This window comes from Diadema antillarum, unplaced genomic scaffold (genome assembly GCF_040938485.1).
Source record: "Diadema antillarum isolate AM-2024a unplaced genomic scaffold, OU_Dant_1.0 scf00000201, whole genome shotgun sequence".
Taxonomy (NCBI): Eukaryota; Metazoa; Echinodermata; class Echinoidea; order Diadematoida; family Diadematidae; genus Diadema; species Diadema antillarum.
The window spans coordinates 1,505,032-1,524,085 of NW_027271090.1; the positions used below are offsets into that span (position 1 = coordinate 1,505,032).

The 19,054-nt window shown below is 41.1% G+C and overlaps 1 protein-coding gene across 1 annotated transcript; it reads right to left on the reverse strand.

Annotated features, from left to right (window-relative positions):
• Positions 1–7,582: 7,582 nt before the first annotated feature.
• LOC139723812 (uncharacterized) lies at positions 7,583–18,671 on the reverse strand. The gene is made up of 7 exons (XM_071635019.1): positions 18,334–18,671; positions 16,274–16,359; positions 14,767–14,946; positions 13,754–13,852; positions 13,150–13,354; positions 12,083–12,368; positions 7,583–10,523 (listed from the first exon to the last, which is right to left on the reverse strand). Exons 1-7 carry the CDS (start codon positions 18,626–18,628, stop codon positions 8,882–8,884), a joined length of 2,793 nt encoding a protein of 930 aa, XP_071491120.1. The 5' UTR covers positions 18,629–18,671; the 3' UTR covers positions 7,583–8,881.
• Between the last annotated feature and the right edge of the window lie 383 nt (positions 18,672–19,054).

A 19,054-nucleotide genomic window follows, 5' to 3' on the forward strand; every position in this document is an offset into this window, starting at 1 on the left:
AACAAAATCATGCGATACGCGTAATAGCTGAATGTCATGCGCTGTATTGTACCATGTACAATGTATCAATAAAATTGATGCTGCACTAGCTATGTTTTCATTGTCCATGTATAATGTGTGTAGTATTCAGGCGTTTATGGAACATCATGAAGCACACATACATGTAGATGTATTCTACGCCTACACTATTGTTTTCTAGCAATGTATTGTTATGTGGCTCGACAGGAAAGGTTTGGTTTTTTTTTTTATTCTGCATACTCAACTCATCAACTCATTGACTAAGTGATTTTTGAATCTGCTACCACTCCAGCATCAGAACCCTCTGCTAAAATTATCATGCCATCATTTATTTGGCATCAAAGAATATTTCATTGTACATTGAACATATGTACAGTTATTGGGAGAAACATCAGGGGGGTCTGACAATAACCATAGTAACAGTCAGTGACCATAGCATCTCAGCCAATCAAAACCAAGGACTTTGCTGAAATTGTCAGTGACTGACAACTTGTCAGCGCTGACTAAATTGATGAAACACCCCCCTGATGGAACTAGTCATATCATCTATGCACACAAAATGTATGTAAGGAGCAACTTTAGTAAAATTTAAAACGCAATGAGGTATTATACAGTTAAACTTGCATAAGTCGATCTTTTCGGGACTGAGCAAAACACATCGACTTATGCGAGTTTCGACTTGTGCGTAAGTCGAAAAAAAATCGACTTACAGTTACACCACGCGTACACATGTATAATGTACATGTATGTGGTCTACTCTGGAGCCGAGAGCTGGAGCGGTGTGCCCGATATTTGCCCTTCAGCAAGACACTTTATCCACATTGAATATTACCGTTATTCATTTCCAAAATTAAGAGCAAACATCTGACATTTATTCTAGCATCTTATGGAGCCGATTACCGCTGTTCATTTCCAAAACTGAAGGCAAACATCCGTTGTTGTTTTTTTTTTTTGGTGGCCCGGCGTGCGTTTTTGGTGACCCCGGTTGCATATTAACCATTCGCGAAATCGTGATTCGATTCGCGAAAAAACTCCGTTAAGTATATAAGGCATAGATCGCTACACTCGGCAGGGGCTACGTCGTCCTTTCACCACTGGACACCAGGTCTTGGTAACGGAAACCAAAATCTCGCGTGAGTTCTTGCGTTACCTATCGTTAATGTCAACGAAACATCGTTACACTTGGGATCGTTACTCATCGTTACTACAAACGTTAATTTTCCCGATCGTTAGTTTGCGTTAATAACGATTCAGGTGAAACCGCTTGCGTTAATGAAACGCTAATGTTTATTAACGCAAAGTTTCTCTTTGTATATACTGTATGTAAACAAAAAATTGGCGTCTCGTGATTTTGACAGTGATTTATTACACAATAAAATCTTATTCGACTTAGGCACAGTGAATTCAATGGTTTTTCCGTGAAAGTGTTCTTGGAATTTCATCGACTTAGGCGAGTATTCGACTTTAAAAATTCGACTTGTGAGTGAATTAATACACGTAAGTCAGTGGGGAAAAATCGGGACTTTTTAAAATCTTCGACTTGCGCGATTATTCGACATATGCGACGTCGACTTAGGCGAGTTTAACTGTATATTGTCATGGTTTTTAGGTCCATTATAAAGGCCTTCGCACGCCGAGCATGGTACACTGTAACAGCAACGGTCCGGTTTTTTGCCATGGTGAACCAAAAGAAACCATATCTGGTTCTGTTTATACAATAGCACTTCCCCACTGATGATTATGTTACAAAAGAAAACTTCAACTGGTGATTTTTTTTTTGCTCATGATTTTACCAAAATTACTGATTTTTTTTTTGACAGAACCAGACATTGTTACTTTTGGTTCACCATAGCAAAAAATTGTACCATTGCCGTTACCGTGTTCAGTGAGCGGAGACCTTTAACCAGGTTCCCCTGTAGGCCTAGACATAATATACACTGTATAATTTGCAACACTCTGAAATGGCTGTCAATGAATCGTAAGAATTGTAATAAAGGACCAAACCACAGAAACGTTACATTTAGGATAGGCCCACACATCTCGTTACTCCTCAAAGAAGACGGAAGTCATGGACAAACTCACACACACAAAAAACAGCTGATACGAGTATGTAATTCTATTCAAATTACTCATTTATTTGATGATGACGTCACGGTGATAAAACACCCCCGAGCAATTAATACACCTCTCTCCTCCTATGGAAGATCATTAAAGCATTTGGCAAGTGAGAAAAACAATACAAAAGGTCATGATCATCAAATCAGAAATTAAACACCTCAAATGTACAACAGATACCTAGTACTTTAATCTTAAAGGAAAAAAAAAAAAGAATGAATAAATAATTCAGAATGGCTTGCAGAGAAATTAGGATTTTACAGAAGATGGCGATGTGTATACAGCATACAAACAATTTGACAATTATGCTCCTCATTCACACTTAAAAAACACACTTGGTGTATTGACCAGTCATAGCATCCACTGAATCATGAGGCTGTAAAAACATAATGAAAATAAATTCTACATTAAATATGAAAGGTCCTTCTTTTGCAATTAAACTTGCAACTCAGATTTTATCAACTGCACATATAGATGTAGTGATGTTACAATGGTAAAGAAGTACAATCAGACCTGTAGCGACCAACAATTACACTGTACTACACTATGTACAGTATTACAGTTTAGTGTAGCTGTTAAGATAGGACTCTCATAATCAAACTTTTGGGATGAAGAAAGTTGTTTGCTATATTCATTCATCCGTTCTGGTTTTTCGTTTTTTGTGTTTGCTATATTTTTTTTTTTGCACATGAGCATGCTCGCTGATAGCAATCCAAATTTCATTTGATTCAACTTTGTATTGAACTCGGTTTGCTCTTGAGACACAACTTACGTAAATATATGTAAAGTATGAATGTTTTAGTGCTTGTGTCCTTGTGGACAGCCATACATTGTAGAATACCAAACTCATCTAACCAAAGAGTATTGTTTGGCTGCATCAAATGCTACTATGACAGATAAGCCTTTCCCTTACACCAGGAAGCTGGAACAGGGCTGCCATATGAGGATCTCTTGTGACGACGACAAACATATTATGCAGACATTTGCATTCACAACAACAAATACATGTGTAGTCATTTTCAAAGTGCACACAAAGCAAGTGTTACTCACAATGGTTAGGATGGTTTTAAAAATGTATGTGTGTGTGTGTTGTGCGCACTTACCCATGGTGTAAAACAAGGACACACATACAAACTTTACATTTAAACCGAGGACACAAAGAGAAAAGAGGACGTCCTCAGTATGCAGACCATTCCAAACGGTCTGCTTTTGCATGCTTTTGCATGTAGGGGTACATGTTTGTAGGTCCTCGATTAGCATTATTGTAATAAGTCCTTGGTTGAATGGTAATATACGAATGAGTCCTCGGTTGACAAGAGTCCTACTGACACACAGGTCCTCGGTTACAGGGTATGTGGTAAAATTATTATGGGTAAAACAGGTCCTCGGTTTCCACCATAGACACTATGTGTGTGTGTACGACAAGAGGACAGACAGACAGACAGACAGACAGACAGACAGACAGAGAGTGAGAGAAAGAAAGAGATAGAGATTTAGGCAGATAGTGATACACAACACATTATTGGTCTACAAACTAACTTTACACCATTACCCCAAAGATTTCCACACAGTGATTGTGTTACTGCACATGCCTGCAATAGCCCACTCCTCCCACAGGCCCACTCCTCTATGCTCATTATGTGCTTTTGATACAGTCACACACTCATATACAGCTGTACTATGACACGAGAAACAAAATTTTGAGATACATGTACCATGAGCTCTGGTTTTAGTAATAGAAGTTCTCGATCACAGAGAGGCCACTGTCGTAACATTTCCACTCTCCAAACATTTCATTAGTTTTCTCATTGGGTAGTTGACCTACACATCACACATTCGCCTACGTACAGCTGTAACAAGTGTCTGACACATTTTACACTGTACACAATGTACATGTACACTTTCACAAAAAAAAGTATAGCTTCAATCAGAATGATACCCACATATACATACATTTGGAAATCATTTATTGCTTCTACTTTGCTTGAGATTGACAGAATTTGTTCGTTTGATTAGCTGTGAAGGACAAAAATCCACGGTTTCCAACCGCGGGAGCACTGTAAGTAAAGAATGCATGCTCGACAAAAACTGTACAGACACTAAATGGCAGGACAATTTACCTACATGAGCATTACTGTGATGACACGAGACTACAAAAGGCTTGGAAAAGTATCCTTAGATGCTTTAGATGATGAAAATGCTATGGATGAGATTGATAATAGGGAGCTTTAGATTTTGACGCGCGGACGTTTGAGCCGACGCTTGCACTGGACGTTCTCCTCTCCCTGCGTCGTATGGAAAAGTAGCTTTAGATTACGCTGGGACGCAACACTGTGGACGCAACGTATAAAAGATAAAATCGCGCCCCCATATGATAAGTGCATGAAGAAGCTCTTTGAAAATAGCCCAGTACGCGTAGTGAAAAACTCAGGCGACGCAAGCTAAAAATAGATTGACTTTACGCGTGCTACTGCGCACGCTCAGAACATGTTTTTTTCCTTTGAACGTCCGCGCGTCAAAAAATCTAAAGCTCCCTAATGATAAATGGGGACGACGACTGAACCAGTTTTCTTTAATTAAAAAAATACAATTCTGACATTGTAACTACCATCAACATTGTCCTCTTCAATATAATTTTTATCTAAATTACAAAGTGTACCATTTAACCATCAATTTCAATGGTCCAAAGCATATGTTATAACAAGGGTTCCCCGTATTTCAGAAAAAGACTCTAAATATTTACCTTAGATTGTGCCAAGACAACACAGCTTGATGGTGAACCAAAAATCAGAGTGGCCATTAAAAATGCAGTTCCATTCTGTCCTGTCACAATGAAATCCCTGAAAAGTATTAATTGAAATAAGGCTGTGCAATCATTCCCATACAGTGCATGAATTTTCATGGAAATAGTGAGGATGATTGGGGTGGGGGGGGGGGGGGGGGGAGGTTACCAAGAAAGCCTACTACCATTTATCAGCTACTGGTTTATACAATCCAGTCAACGTCAAATGCTACAACCTCATTCTGATCTTAGAAATCTACACTTGTATGAAAAGCGATAAAACAGATATAAAAAGTATTTGCATACATGTTTTTAAAAAAATTGCATTGAAAATAAAGAAAGGAAGGTAAGTAACCTCCCTAACCCGTTGAGGACGAGTCCCGAGTATACTTGGACAGTTGTCTATGGGAAATGCATGTTGTAGCAAAATCAAATCGTCCTCAATGGGTTCACAAAAACTTAATACAATGTATTTGCATGCCCTTGTAATAGTCGCTATCCATCTCGCTGGATGATACACTTCATGAATGTCTTTCAGGCCAAATTCATGTTACACAGATGAATACTGGGGCATAACACAGCCTTTCCTCCTGGATCTCATTCAACTTGCCCAACTAGACACCATCTTTGTCTTGACATTAATCTCAGTTTTTGAGAAAGTTTGCAATTTTAGGTGGATTAGGATGATTAAAAAACTGTGACAGCAAGCTAGCACAAGTATCCTCATAATAACTTCAAAATGATTGGAATGACGTCAAATATGATACGTCGCTTCTTCATATCTTGAATTGCATGGCAGTCCAAGCAAACAGTGCGGAATACATGTACAGCATACCACCATCTATCTTTAACAGACCATGCCAGACAATCATACCAGTGAGTGCATTCTTTTCCTACAAGCTCACTTGATTGCTCATCTGTCAGTCCTGAGGGCATCTTCAGATTGACCTCAAAATATATACCAAGGGCGGATCCAGAAATTCTGTAAAGAGGGGGCGCCTTTACAAATATTAAAGGGGGCACACGCACCCCTCCACCCATTTTTTCTTTTTATTTCTTTTGTTTTAAGAAAAAATAAAGGGGGGGGGGGGGAGGGGCAAACACCCAGTGCGCCTCCCCCTGGATCCCCCACTGTATACCCAATGACACTGAACAAAAATTACATCACCAAAGACAGAATGAGCAAATTACCATTGGTATCCTGGGAGCTTAATTTCCTGATGATCAAGATTTACAAAGTTATGTTTGTTCGTTTGCTTGCTTCTTTGCTAGTTCATCGCCACTGTATGTAATAGCCAGAAGCACTTGGAGAGCACAAACCTCAACTCAGGCCATAGGATCACTATGCCGTAGAACTCTGCATGTATCCTTTACAAAATATCCTGGACTTGGATCGTGATCCAGGTTCGCCATCAGAAAATTTATCACCTGTTCCTTTCACCATCAACGACCTATCCTGAAATCTCATCAAACTTTGTTCAAAATGTCTTTAAAAAAAAAGAAAGTAATATTGCTATTAATAGACAAGTAAAAAGAAAAACCACAAGCAAAAACATCTATTTGGCAGAGGTTGCTATACCTGTCTCAAGCTGGGCAATGATTTTCACCTGAACAGGTTGACTGATCTGAAGCCAATTATGAGCTACTTGCTGTTTTGTGCAACAAAAGTTCACGATGAAAACCCACATTTGTGCCTGCATCCACCCAAGCACTTTTCTGAATGAAGTCAAGACCTAATCTCAATAGCTTACCAAAACACACGTCTCACACACAGAGTAATAAAAGTCCATCATTGTAAAAATAGATCTTGTGTACGCATATTCTATTTACAGACTTGCTATGAAATCACGTTCGCCTTTGGTGAATCTGAGGTGAACTTGCATTTGGTGTATGTACATTGATTAAAAAACCTACACAGGCAAACAACCACATGACCACATGATGATACACACACATTAGAATGCTTTAATGTTGTGACTGTTTCTACAATTATACGACACAGTACTGGCCATGAGAGAGAAAAAGAGAGATATACATTCTGTACAGTACATACAAGAATAGTTGCAGACAACGTTTGCATTACCGCTGGCAACTTCTTTGTACATAATGTCGATGGCATGTTGAGACGGTGGTACTCAGGAGGTTAACATGATCACAGCTTTTTGTTACATTGAGATATACAAAGTGACAAGCGTCAACATTAGTTAGGCACCAATACAATGTACATACACCAGTTTGCAGGGAACCTCATTATAATGAGGACCTACATATAAAAACCATGACCATTACAATGTACCACATTAAATTAGGTCTTTCACTATACCAGGGTACAAAAATAAAGAAATATCAAGAGTTGGGAGCTGCAAAAGTCACCTTGTTATGTGAGAGTTTTTCTAAATCTGTCCTCTTCATAATGAGGTTCCACTGCCTACTTTACACACACACATACATGTAGATAAACACTGAACACATGCAGTCACAGTGTATTAAAAAGCTTTGGTGCAAACACACACATTTTTGTGTTTCACTAAACCCAAAAGGTATGCAGTGTCTGCTCAGGCAGCACATTTCATGATGAAGCTTGCTTGCATTAAAATATCAGCTGAGAGATATAACATCACATTCTGCCACAACTTTGGCGGAATGAAGCATCAATGTTGAGCGAGTGGTGTGAGAACGAAAAATGCGGAAGGCGAACACAATTTTTCTTATTTTTTTCTCGTTCGAAGTCTATTCATTACTCTGCATTTGATATTCAATACAATTTTCTGAAACACATAGTTCCTGTCTCTGATGGCAAGCTTGAAAACGATCTTCCAAGTGGGGCAATGAAACCTGAGTGGCGCTGTAATCATGCACAATACAAATTACACTCTTGTGTGGTAGCATTAGCATGCATTAGCATGCTGATCCTAGCAATTGAATGGCCACATACTTGATATGATTGACACACAATTTTTTTTAACTTTTCTGTGATCATATTAGGAATGTTAGAAAGCAAATAGCTACAGTAAATTCAGTCTCTACAGATTTGTCATGTTTCTAGATTGTAATGTATCCAGTTCCTACTACAGATTTGTCAACCTTGAGACAGGGATTGCAGTGTACCTTGCCTAAGGTGAATATATTGGGACTGAAGAAATAGCTTTGACTTGGAGAAAATTTGACTTATGAGGGATAAAACTCAATAGAATATCCAGAGAAGAGAACTTGAAAAGACCTTCGACTTAGGCAATTAATTCGACTTAGGCGAGGTCCATGTAAGCAAGGTTGACTGTAGATGTTGTTGCTGTTGAGCTCATAATGGAAAACAGAAAAGCATCCATTCATATGAACTGCACTCTGCAAAGCAAACCTTGTGCATTCATGACAGCAAATGTCTTCACTACATCAGAGTAGATCTGAAAAATCACTGCACGTTTGATACATGGAGATTTGATGGCCTCATAACTGGAAAGTGTTGAGGTCTGTGAGAGTGACATAGACCGCAACTCAGTGACCAACTGTGCCTGGACTTAACACGCTGCCTCCGAGTCCAAGAAAAGGGGAGATAATGCAGGTCATTTGCAATTCCCACATGCAACGGATTAACTTACGACAACTTGCCACTCTTTGCAATGCAGGGCCCAGGTTGCCCAGTGGCAACACCAATCCATGAGTGCCCTTGGAACCAAACATGAAGCCGACACGTGTTATCTTTATCACAGAAGACACTTGGACTAACCCTCCAGCTTGAAAGAAGCCTATTCACATCCCATGGCCACACGGATCAATTTTCTAGCCATGTAACCTCTCAACATCTGTTTTGAAATTTATCACATTCATGAAAGACAAATTGTACATTAAATTGTGCTTGATAATGGCTTTCACTCTGCAGACAAAGAAAAAACAAACAACATACACACATTCTTGAAATAAAAAGCTACGTGTGTTCCACGCTAACAAGCTTAGTTTCAATGTTGCAGATTAGTCCGAGATATTGAAGACATTCTTTCTTTGTGTCCGAAGCTCGTAGGCATCTTCCGTTCCTTTGGCACGGTTGACTTCACACCTGGTGCTCTTGACTTCGCTGTCGAACTCCTTCTGGAGTTGCTCGGCTAACAGTCGGTCCTCTTCTTCTTGTCGCAGCCTCTGCTGCTCCTCGCTCAGAAGCTCCATATACCTGAGGATGGTGTCCCCGGACTTGTGAGGCAATTTGGCGGACGGAGTCACCTTACTTCCATTTGCCTTCCCATGGTTCCTTGCTGCCGACTTTCTGTCAATGCTGGGGTGGTCATTGCACAGAGATTGTGACTTGCAATGATAATTGGAGTCTGTCACGCTCTTGTTCTCGTCCAGACTTGGCTGATCATCATCTCTGGACGTTGATGCCATATCAGACTTTGAAATCAGCGAGCTGTCTCTACTGGCGTGGCCATTGCTCTGGCCAACACTGGACTTCCCATTGTGAAATGAGTGGGCTTTGGAGACATTTGACTGTTTGTGGTCAGATGGTACGTTTGCATTACTTTCTTCCGTGACTTCTGTTTCACAGTCATGGCTTGCAAGCCAGTCACTGTAGGATATTTCAACATTGCGGGGTTTTCTATCTGACTTAAGTGTTTGATTGGGCTTGATTTCAGTATTTCCGTTAGATCTGCTAGTTTTATTTGTGTCATGCAAACCAGGCTGTGCTTTTTCAATCTCTTTACTCTTCGCTTGCATACTGTCCTCTTTGCCGACACGATGGCCATTTCCCTGAGATAATTGACTGCTTGATACACCGCTACTTGATAGAGATTCACTGATCTCATTTGGCAAAAATGGCAGTGGGGGCACCCTGCTCTCGCTCTTTTCATCCGACTTTAATCTCGAGTTCTTCGCTGCCTTGGCACTCATGGTGTCTCTCATTATACTCAATGTCACTCGCGTTTGCAATTTTGTGTGCTCACGCATGGCATATGTCTTGATGGGTGTTTGCACTACTTTCTTGCCATTGGGCTTGGTCAACCCATCCACTTCGTCATGTCCCTTTGTGGTGAAGTTGTGATCAGCCTCGGGCAAATGTTTGCTTTTCTTCCCAGATGGTGTAGATGGCTTTGGCACAAATTCACCCAACGTCCCACTTTTTCTCCTATTGTGGTTGTGATCCGTCCCCTCATCGACACAGGTAGCATCTCCGCCGCCAACGGCTTTGCCCACCCTCAACTGGAGCTTGGCGTCCACACGGATGTCGACCTCCTCATCGCTGCAACAGTCCATCGCCGCTTCTCCCTGTAAGCACGGCGGTTCTGGGGCTGCAATGCCACGGATGGCGGCGTCCTCCATCCGCGCCTTCTTCTGCGGCGGTCCCTCCAGCTGACCGATTCTCCATCCTCCCGTCTTTGTCTGCCTGCTCTTCTGCCAGGATGTCCGCTCTGGCCGTTTCTGATGGGCGTTGGTCATCGTGGATTTGGACGAGGCACCCAGCTGCTCACACTGCTTCTCCTTCAGTTCCTGCCAGCGTGCCTTCATGAAGGAAGACATCCCGACAGACGGAGAGTTGCTCTCTTCCCTGTCCATCTTCTTCAGATTGCGGGGAGTAGTGAAGACGATCGGCGGTGAATCTGCTCTCCCATTATCAAGTTTCCTGAGGGCAGAAAGTAATAAAAGTTCTCTGAATTTACAACATAGCTTTGATGATGCTGTGGCAGTGCTAAGGCACATCTAAACTTCATCAAAATTGGGACAGAATTCAGGTGAATATGACACGCACAAATTTACAATTTGATACTTGTTTGAGGTGGAAATTTTCTTCATTTCATACAATGATTGCATTATCTGTAGCCAACTCTCTACAATATTTACATTTGTTTTATCACAATCAATGGAATTTACCTTTACTTGATAAGACTTTCGCCTGCTGGCTCTGCAGGCTTCTTCAGATCGAGCGTTGTGAGAAGGACTTCCCACTGGCGCACGCCGATCTGAGAGAATGGGATCGTATATTGAGGAAAGTGAGTATTGTCCCAGGTCTCGGTTGAAGGTTTTCCCTTGTTGTTTCCGAATGTGAATTGCTTCCCTTATCCAACGTGAGGTTTTCCCATGTTGTTTCCGAATGTGAATTGCTTCCCTTATCCAACGTGAGGTTTTCCCAGAGTCTCTGGCTAGGATGGAACACTTCTTCCAATTGATGTGGTGGTTTTCACTGGCCACATGGTCGCTGATGGCTGACTTGTGCATGTGGGAGGTGGATTCCTTTCTTTTTCCTCTTGTGTAGTAGGATGCACTAACTGTGTCTACCTCTATTGTGATCATTTTTTTCTGGTACCGAATTTCCTCGCTGTTTCTCCAATGTAGCTTCTTTCACAGTTACCACATGGAATCTGGTAAACTACCCCCACTTGGTCATCGATGGATCGTTTGTCTTTTGGGTGGACTAAGATGTTCCTGAGTTTTTTGTGTGGCCTAAATGCTGTGGAGATGTGGTATTTCTGGTAAATCCTCTGCAAGGCTTCCGAGGTACCCTTTACATATGGGATGGTTACCAGTCTCCTCCTCTGATTGGTTGGTTTGGTCTGTGGGTTCTTCTTGGTTTGATTTTCCCCCCTTTTTCTTTTGGCTTTCTCTCAGATCGGCTTGCGCCAGCTACGTCGGCTCGTGGGAAGTCCTTCTCACAACGCTCGATCTGAAGAAGCCTGCAGAGCCAGCAGGCGAAAGTCTTATCAAGTAAAGGTAATTTCCATTGATTGTGATAAAACGAATGCTTATCCAGTTGAATTTCCAATCAGATGAACCTTTTCAGCAAATATTTACATTCCTTTGCATATCCTCAAAGATTTGAAAGATACATATGTATGGGCCCCTAATAAAGCTGTCAAGCTGTCACTGTCATTTTGCAATAGCTTGCCACACCCAACTCTAAAACAAGCATGGTATTTGCAATAAGAAAGCAATCAACAGTTAGTCTCCCATGGACAATATATCAGTTTGTACTGCTCCCAAAGATGGTTGGTGAGCTCTGCAGGGCCTGTTATTGAACTACTTACCGGGTAGTTTAAAATCATAATTTCTGCCAGTCTCTACATCAAACACATTTTAGGGGCATTTTTACAAATGAGACTTACTGATAATAACTGAGATTAAAAGATGCTAAATGATATACGAGGACTCATTAATTTCTTAGATACTATGGTGACACCATCTTACTTGTGGGCTGTCCTGGGTGAAATGTGAATGGGCTTGAAGTGATTCATCTCGGCTGAGATGCTGTCGTTGCTGTCGGTGCTGTGGGCCCGGATGTCCTCCTCCTCCAGTTGCGCGAGGCGAGGGGCCTTCAGAACGACGGGGGAGAATGCTCCTTTCGGTCGCTGAGTCTCCTCCTCCTCCTCCTCTTCTTCCTCCTCCTCATCTCCATGACTACTCTCATCCTCAGCTTCATCCTTCTTGACCTCCTCGATGTCCTGCTTCTCTGCATGAAGTCTTGGCATGGCATCTGCTTTTCAATATGATGGGCACATTTGTAAGAAGGTACTACATGTCAAGGTGCAGCACAGTTGTTATGTTAGACACTTTTGCTTCAGTCATTAACACACATGTAAGTTCTGTATAAAAGGAGTAGCAATTCCTCATTTTTTTTTCAGAACTGGTTGTTTCACCCTAAATGCATCAGCTACATGAAATTACTGGTTAAAAATCAAACTTCAGTAATGAATTCATAAATGTGATATCACATTTTAACAAGGACAGTGAATTTTGTGTGTACATGTGTGTGTGTGCGTGTGTGTGTGTGTGTGTGTGTGTGTGTCGCGAACTCTGCATTAAAAGGAAGAAATCAATAAAATATCTTCCCCATTTTCTCAATGTGGCATGTTCCTTACACCAGTGGAACCACCATAAAGTGGCAGGTGTATTTTTTGTCACCTAAATGTTGGCTAATCACATCAAACATAGGAGTTTCATTCAACCTGTTTTCAGGAATTCCAGAGCTTTTCACCTTTTTAACAAACAAACACAACTCATTCATTTCAAATGAAATTAGCAATCTTATAAAAATCTGTGTGGTTCAATAAAAATTAAATATCTAACTATGATAAACTGAGGAAAGGTTTTGGTGATGAAAAGTGATGACACACAAAGTCTGCATTGATAGTACTCATGCACAGTAGCTTCTAGTATGTTATACCTATCACTCTTGAACTGAACTCAGATCAAACATCTTAATCTTTCATTAGGAGATTATGGAAAGCTTTGGGAAGTTTCTAATAGTCACCAACCTGAGGACTGGGATGATGTGGACGGTTGGTCCATGATGCTCCTTGGGCTTGCAAGCAGTCGCCTGGCGGAAGACTGCTCCCTGTGGCTGGCCGGAGACAGGAACGCCTCGATGCTAACACACTTGATGGAGGAGGAACTGTTCTTGCGAGATGAACCGGAAGACGACGTCAAGATGACCACGTTGGAAGGCTTGGGACTCGGGCTCTGTAGAGAGATGAAGCAAGAGGGAGACAGTAACAAGGGATTGCAAAGATATTTGTAATATCTAGACTGCATGTAGAGAAGGGAGACACAAATATGTCATATCAACTGTTAGCATCATTGAAGAGCATTTTTTTTTTCATAGGTACTTCAAAATCCTGTTACATGACAAAATGAAGACAAACGAAAATTCAGGCAATATTGTAGGATCAACGCTCGTTACTATTACATCTTAAAGTCACATCTGTATTTTTTCCCCTCAACAATCCAAAATTCATCCCTCTTCACTGTCTTTGTCATCTTTATTCTTCAATTCAGTTAAATACCAATATTTGCCTGTTTGTTACTGTACCAAACATAAGTTACACCAATTTACACATGGATCAGAATATGGATACATACACCAGACAATGACTGCTCTGACATCTGCAGTCTCCTTGCAAATTCCTCGTCCCTCAATACCTGCTCTTTTACGACATGAACCTTTTCTCCACGATGAATCTGCAAAAAACGATGAGAAATGGTGTAACTGTTGATCGCCTCCTCCAATGACGTTAAAAGACATCCCAAAGTGATTATGTATAGCACTCTCCCATAGCAGAAAACATTTGAAAAACCTTGCTGAACGAGAATCATTCTATGTGATATGGGGTATGAGGAAAGACTAGGATCAATTTGCGACTTCTCTGCAGCCATTGAAGACAGCCAGCGCTTTCTTGAGCACTTTCCCTTCTACAAGTCTTTGTGTACCAAAGTGATATTACAGGTGCAATACCATGCAATTGATTATCATCCCATCAGTTAGGGCGTTCATGCATCAATACTGGTTATAGAATGGGTAGCGAGAATCCTTCAATCTCATTGGTCGAGAGCTATGTGTTGACTTTTCACTGGCTGCACGCTGAGTCACAGTGGTAAAACATGCTATCGTGCACTTGAGCAAGGGTATGCGCACTTGTAGCAAAGATTCACACACTAAGCAAGCGTTTGCACACTGAGTACAAGACTCCTATTGGTTAAAAATCATATATCCAGTACTTTTTTCCATGCATCCAGTAAATACCGGATGCATGGTTTTGAAGTACTGGATGTAGGTTTTCAGGCTCTCGTCTATGGCAAGCCAAAAGGAAATGCATCCAGTAAATTTGCCATCGGGTAACATGACAGAAAAATTGATTTTTGGCAAGAAAATTACCCATTCTATAACACAGCTGACGCACAAGTCTTTTTGTGTGTCAGTCAGAATAGTGTGCATGCGGTAACTATACAATTTAGCCTAAACCCACTTGGCTTCGCCTTTTTAACTATACAATTTAGCCTAAACCCACTTGGCTTCGCCTCATGGGTCAAGCATTCCATAGTTACCTGATGCACACAACTCATGATAACTACAGGGGTGCAGAGTATTCTTTTACCACTGGATGGGGATCCTCCTCAGCGAGTTTCCGGGCCAGTTCTGCATCCTGCTGCTCCTGGGTGAGCAGCTCCTCCTTTCGCCTCTCAAACTGCTGTACTTCCTCCTTCTGGAGCTCACGGATGTATTCCTCGCTGCGCTTCACTGCTTCCTCCAGCTCACGACGCCGCTGTTCCTGGAGCTGAGATCACAGCACGGAATACAAGTTTTATGGGATTTCATTGAGGTTTGGTTGCATTGACTTTAAGGACATTGTAGAGAAAGAAATGCACCAGTAATGATGAAAAGAACAACAAAAATAATAGTAATAGTGATGATGATGATGATGATCGTCAACTGTAAGTCTGATGAAGACAAACATGTCAAATCTTGCCATATCATGGACCTGACGGATAGATTCTTTGAACAGGACTAGTATTACTCTTTCATATACAACGTGTATGTCACTCCTGTTATCATTGTAAACTCAAGCAATGTAAGCTTGTCCACTTCATTCTACATTATTCATTCTTCATCATCCACTTCTAACTCAATACTTCATTACAGGTCAAGAGATATCGATGGAAAAAGTATTTCTTTTTGTTGCTGTTGTTGTTGTTTTTCAAGCATGTACATACCTCGCAGGAATCAAAGTTACAAAAGTTGTAGCACCTAGCTTCACTTCATCACAGATCGTCTATCACTTAGTACAAATAGCAAAAAACATTGAGCAATGGAGGAAGAATAAAGCTCTGAACTCTCTGCGAACTTAAATCACAGACTGTTCTGATATCTATGGTCAAAACAAAACCCTCCCTGAAATGCAAAACATGCAAAAAAATGCATGCACAATGTGTGCTCAATTTTCTTCAAAATATTAAAAGACTACAGAATGCTAGAACAGTAAATACAAGACTACAAAAGGGAAAGAGCATTCAAGAACTTTCAACAAGCCTTAAAGTTCCCAAGGGCATGGGGATATTGTTTACCTACATGATGTAGTGGAACAATAAAATATTGGAAAGGGCAACAGACCAGATGAACAGACAGTATAAAAATATCGCACAGGTCTGAGTACTGTACATCAGCAGGAATGGTGTGCATGAGGTACAAACATAATGAAAATTATGAAATGCCAAACCCACCAGGCAAAGCTGAGCGTGTTTAGGTTCAATTCAATAGTTACCGCATGCACACTACTCATACTGAAGTACGAAGACATGTGCATCACCTGTTCTATAGAACAGGGGCATTTTTTTCTGTTGTTGTTTGTTTGTTTGTTTTTTGTGCCAGAAATCCACTTTTTGATCATGCAACCTGAGGGCAAATTTACTGGATGCATTTCTAGTTTGGCACAGTAAATTTAAGATCTGTATGGTTTGCTAACCAATTGCCATCTCATATGAGTGTGCGAACGTTTGCTTAGTGCATGAACTCTGATATGAAAAGCTCTGTGTGTGACTTGGCATTCCTGCCTTGTGTTTGGCCTGTTTGTCCAGGAGTGTAGAAAAAAAGCATCAGATATGCACCTTTTCCGCTTCTTTTTTGAATTCTGCTCCAATTTCTCCTGGCTCAGCCACTTGCACAGCTGGTAGTATAGGTTGAGTCATCAGATCTAATGACAAGAGAGAGAGAGGGAGGGAGACAAAGTATATTTTTACGGCTGTTTGAGGGTCATTCCATCACAGGCGTTCATCATCCCTTTTACGTTACACATGGCACATTGCAAAGTGCATTCAGAGTGCTCGCTTGTGAAAGAGTGAGCTGTTAGTGTTAAAATAACATTATATTGAAAGTCGACATCGAGATCAATGCTTCCCGACAACCGATTTGGTTAAAACTTATGTGATCAGAAAAATGTAAAATTGCCTGTGATTTTGGTGCAATTTGGTTTTATAGAAATCCAGACATCTAGATCCCCCTACATGGATATGAAAGTACAGTTATATACTACTGCATGCCGTTTACTGCTGGTAAAGCAAAAATGCCAAGGTTCGACCTTCCGTGCCAAAATTTGACCACACGCAAACACATGTGTTTACATGTATGTAGCAGGAGGTCAAATTTTGGATGGCACTATGGTCGAATCATGGGCAGCTTGCTTTACTACTACTAACGTTATAGACCTAACTACGTTGGTCAGCACACTGGTCTAACATGTTAGGCCTACATTTAAAAAAAAAAATGTTTTTCCCATTAAATAGTTCTGCCCATTGTAGTAGAAGTTCGTAGAAAAAGCAAACAGGCGAGAATAACAAATGATTCACTTATCGTGAATCTTATCAATATCGTGTGATAATGTCATGTTCATGTAAGGACATGTTACATGTACATGTACAATTAACTGCGACCAGCCCCAACGCTACAGTATAACTGTGTACAAGGAGCACCCTGAGGTTAATGTACAATGATGATGATGATGATGATGATGATGAAGTCTTGTATAGCGCCGGTATCCGCCAAGTCAGGCGCTCATGGCGCTTGCTCCAAAATGAATACATAATTCAGCTTAAATTTCATGGGTGTACCGCTTGTGATATGACAATGTACATGTACACTGAGGTACATGGGAACTCTACTACACATCCACCACCCTTTTTGAAACCGACCACTAGTTTTTGGCGCATAGAACGCTTAGTACGCACTGCACGTGTGCGCAGAGTGCATACAAATGTATTGGCTTTGACTGTAGATGAGGATGTGTGGGGAAAACAAAAATTCACTGATCATTAATGGTTTAAATCAAGGACAAAATTTCGAATGAATATTTAAACTAAATCCTAATGTAATGACTAATGTCAATGCATTTTCTAAAAAGGTTCGTACAACACGGTGTTCAATACAACTCGGTTTGTGTGCATACTGTCAATACAAAAACAGCGGTCGATCTAAAAAAGTAGCGGCAAAGCGGGGAGCTGAGGGCACCAAGTTCGACGGCGATATCTTTGCACTGAAACTTCGAATTGAAAAGGGAACAGCATCTAGTGCTGGATTTTCTCAATCATGTAGGTCAAGTTTTTACATGAATTTCAGTGTTAAATATTCTTATCAGGCAAATAAAAATTAGGCGGTCGATGAGTAGTAGGACCAACCCTAGACGTGTCTACTAGTAGTAGTATAATATTATACAGGTATGGTATTACCGGACAGCATGGTAATTCCGGACACGCACATTTCTGCATACTGATGACATTCAATACGCGCAGCCCACTTGTACCAGCACTCAGCAGTATTATTGACGTTAGTGCTAGTATTAATTCCCTGGCACTGACTGACAACTTATCTGAATTTAATACTACGCACATTAACAAATTAATTACTATTATCACTAATGTCAGTGATTATTCATTGTAAAGTTACTTGAAATTATTTTCTACAGTGTAGGTCCACACATCAGAAAACAAACAACCAAACAAAACAGAGATTAGAGAATAATGTCTTCACAGCACAGCTCAGTTCACAACCTGCTTACCTGGATTCAAGATAGTGATGACAACAACACTACAACACTCACTGCTCACTAGCACCAACACTCACAAATGTCCACAGTCAACATTTGTCACTCAGAAGGAAAGAGAACGGAGTTTACCAAGCACATCGTCCTCTCCTTCTTCACCCGTTTCCATTCTTCTCTTGCACAATTCGGGAAATGCTTGCTGAATAGTCGTCCATCTGCTCTTGTTGATCAGCAGGCCAGCTCGGGCCTGTTTTCTCGCCCAGCTACTGATTCGCAGACGACACATCGGGCAAGTCAGGTTAGCCTGCTCGACGTTCTGCTTGAAGCACGGCATGCAAAGCTCGTGTTGACAAGGCATCGTGACTGGCTCCACCAAAATGCACAGGCATATTGGGCAAATGCACTCCGATAACTTTAGAGAAGACATCTTTTGTACATGTTCAGCGTTCGTCGAAACAAAAAATAAACTGCACAAGCTTATAACAAAGCAGTGTCAACTACGTGATCTCTCTCTACTTCATGAGGAAGGTCCTATGTGATACGTCGATTTCCCTGGCTTGAGCTGGGACTTCGTGATCGTAGCCCTACACAAGTACCTGTCGCAACAAGTCGCCATACTTGAAGAGTGTAATGATTCAACGCGTGCGTAACACACGCAATGCACTGTATAACTACAGTACGGTTTACGGTGCCCTCGATCATGTTGCATTAGGCTGCGTTCACATAGAGGTATACTATTCGGGTATTCGGGCTCGTTTTTCGAGGGCACGCGAATAGCTTGAATCGAACGATAGGATTTCCTCACACCGGTTCACATAAGAGGGCACTATTCGAAAGGTGCGAATACCTGCGA